General features: G+C 51.8%; 1 protein-coding gene across 1 annotated transcript in view; it reads left to right on the forward strand.

Annotated features, from left to right (window-relative positions):
• The first annotated feature begins 1300 nt into the window (after positions 1 to 1300).
• Ttc7a (tetratricopeptide repeat domain 7A) overlaps positions 1301 to 1550 on the forward strand; it is a 99529-nt gene continuing 99279 nt past the window's right edge. The window contains exon 1 of the mRNA XM_023711188.1: positions 1301 to 1439. Coding sequence (XP_023566956.1) covers positions 1386 to 1439 — 54 coding nt within the window. The 5' untranslated portion in view covers positions 1301 to 1385. The remainder of the gene's footprint in view (positions 1440 to 1550) is intronic.

Consider the following 1550-nt stretch of genomic DNA (forward strand, 5'->3'; position numbering starts at 1 on the left):
CCCTGGAGGCCAGGGCCGGGATCATAGGTGAGCACCGCCTTGCCCGGACCTCCCCTGCCGCACCCTTCTGGAGGCAAGGCTCAGAGAACCTTCCTGTCTAGAGCGTAGACCCTGCCTGGGGTGTAGACCCGGGCTGCCACTGAGAACTGTGAGGCGGTTGCCCCTCTTCCTGGCTGAGATTTGGAAGTGTAGATTGCCTGTCAAGGCTGGTTAGAGTTAAGTTGATTTTTCCTTGGGTAATATGTTTCAGACCTTCCACTGGTACAGAACAACGGAGTGGCAGCCTTGCTCTGCCAGAGCCACTGTGCGTGTGCGTGTGCGAGCGCACAGTCGCATATTACTGTGCTGTGTTGTCACTTGATCTCAGTACATTCCATAAAAGCACACCGTGTGCTCGCTCCTCTTCATGGCCCCAAGATGTGGGCCTTTTTTATGTAAGTCCCACCCTTTAACTAGCCTCCTGGTGGACAGAAAGGCGCTGGCTACTTTTTGCTGGTGTGAATGATGCTGCGGGAAGGGTCTTACACACAGGTCATGTTCCAGGTGTGCAAGGGAATGTGTGGCAATGTGATTTCTGGGCCAGTGGGGACGCACAGGAACAGGTTTGCCCTGTGTGGCCGGACAGCCCTTTGGAAAGGCTCTGCCTTCTTGTGTTCCGATAGCGCTGGATCAGAGTTTGACTGCGTACCTTTATGGGTGTTTCCCCAAAATGTTAATTTTAAAACTCATGAGGTAGGTAGCGAAAGGTATCTTATCTGATGTTCTCAGAGCAGAAACCGCCTGGGATTGTACTGTTAGGATTTTGAGGATTAGGGCTGCTCTCTGCAGGACGTCTTCCTAAGGGGTGAGATGCCTCTAGTGGTGCACGCCTGTAATCCCAGTGCTGGGGAGGCTGAGACAGGAGGATCATTGTGAGTCCAAGCTGTGTAGCGAGACCCTGTATCAGATAAATAAATAAAAAAATTTTAAAGAACTTATTCACAGCAGGGCATAGATATGACTTTGTCCTGCTTTCATTTTAAATTCTGAAATTCTGGGAATTTCTCCCAAGTCCTAGAAAATCTGCCTTTTCAAATATTAAAACTATATTAGGAAGCCAACTCAAAGGAGCAACTTGTACTGTGACTATGTTGTTCTTTAAAAGCCCTTTCAGTTGATGGAAAATGTGGCCCATGCATAGGTGAGGTGGGAGTGTCTGTGGTCCAGAGGAGGTGCCCTCCATGTGGACAAGGGGCTGCCCTCACTCCCTGTCCCAACCCATGCCTTGTTTTTCAGATGACTTCGGGAAGTTGGTGCTGGCCGAGGCCCTCCTGGAGCAGTGTTTGAAGGAGAACCAAGGCAAAATAAAGGACTCTGTCCCTCTGCTGGAAAAGAACGAGAGCAGGATGACTGAAGCCAAAAATTACCTGAGCAGCGTCCTTACCCACGGCCGGCTGTCGGTGAGTGTCAGGACACAGGCCTGGAACCTCCTCCCCTCCCCTCCCCTCCCCTCCTCTCCCCCTGCCCTTCCCCTCCTTTCCCCCTCCCTTCTTCCCCCTTCCCCTCCCCTC

This window comes from Octodon degus, unplaced genomic scaffold (genome assembly GCF_000260255.1).
Source record: "Octodon degus isolate 3935 unplaced genomic scaffold, OctDeg1.0 scaffold00020, whole genome shotgun sequence".
In the NCBI taxonomy this organism is placed as follows: Eukaryota; Metazoa; Chordata; class Mammalia; order Rodentia; family Octodontidae; genus Octodon; species Octodon degus.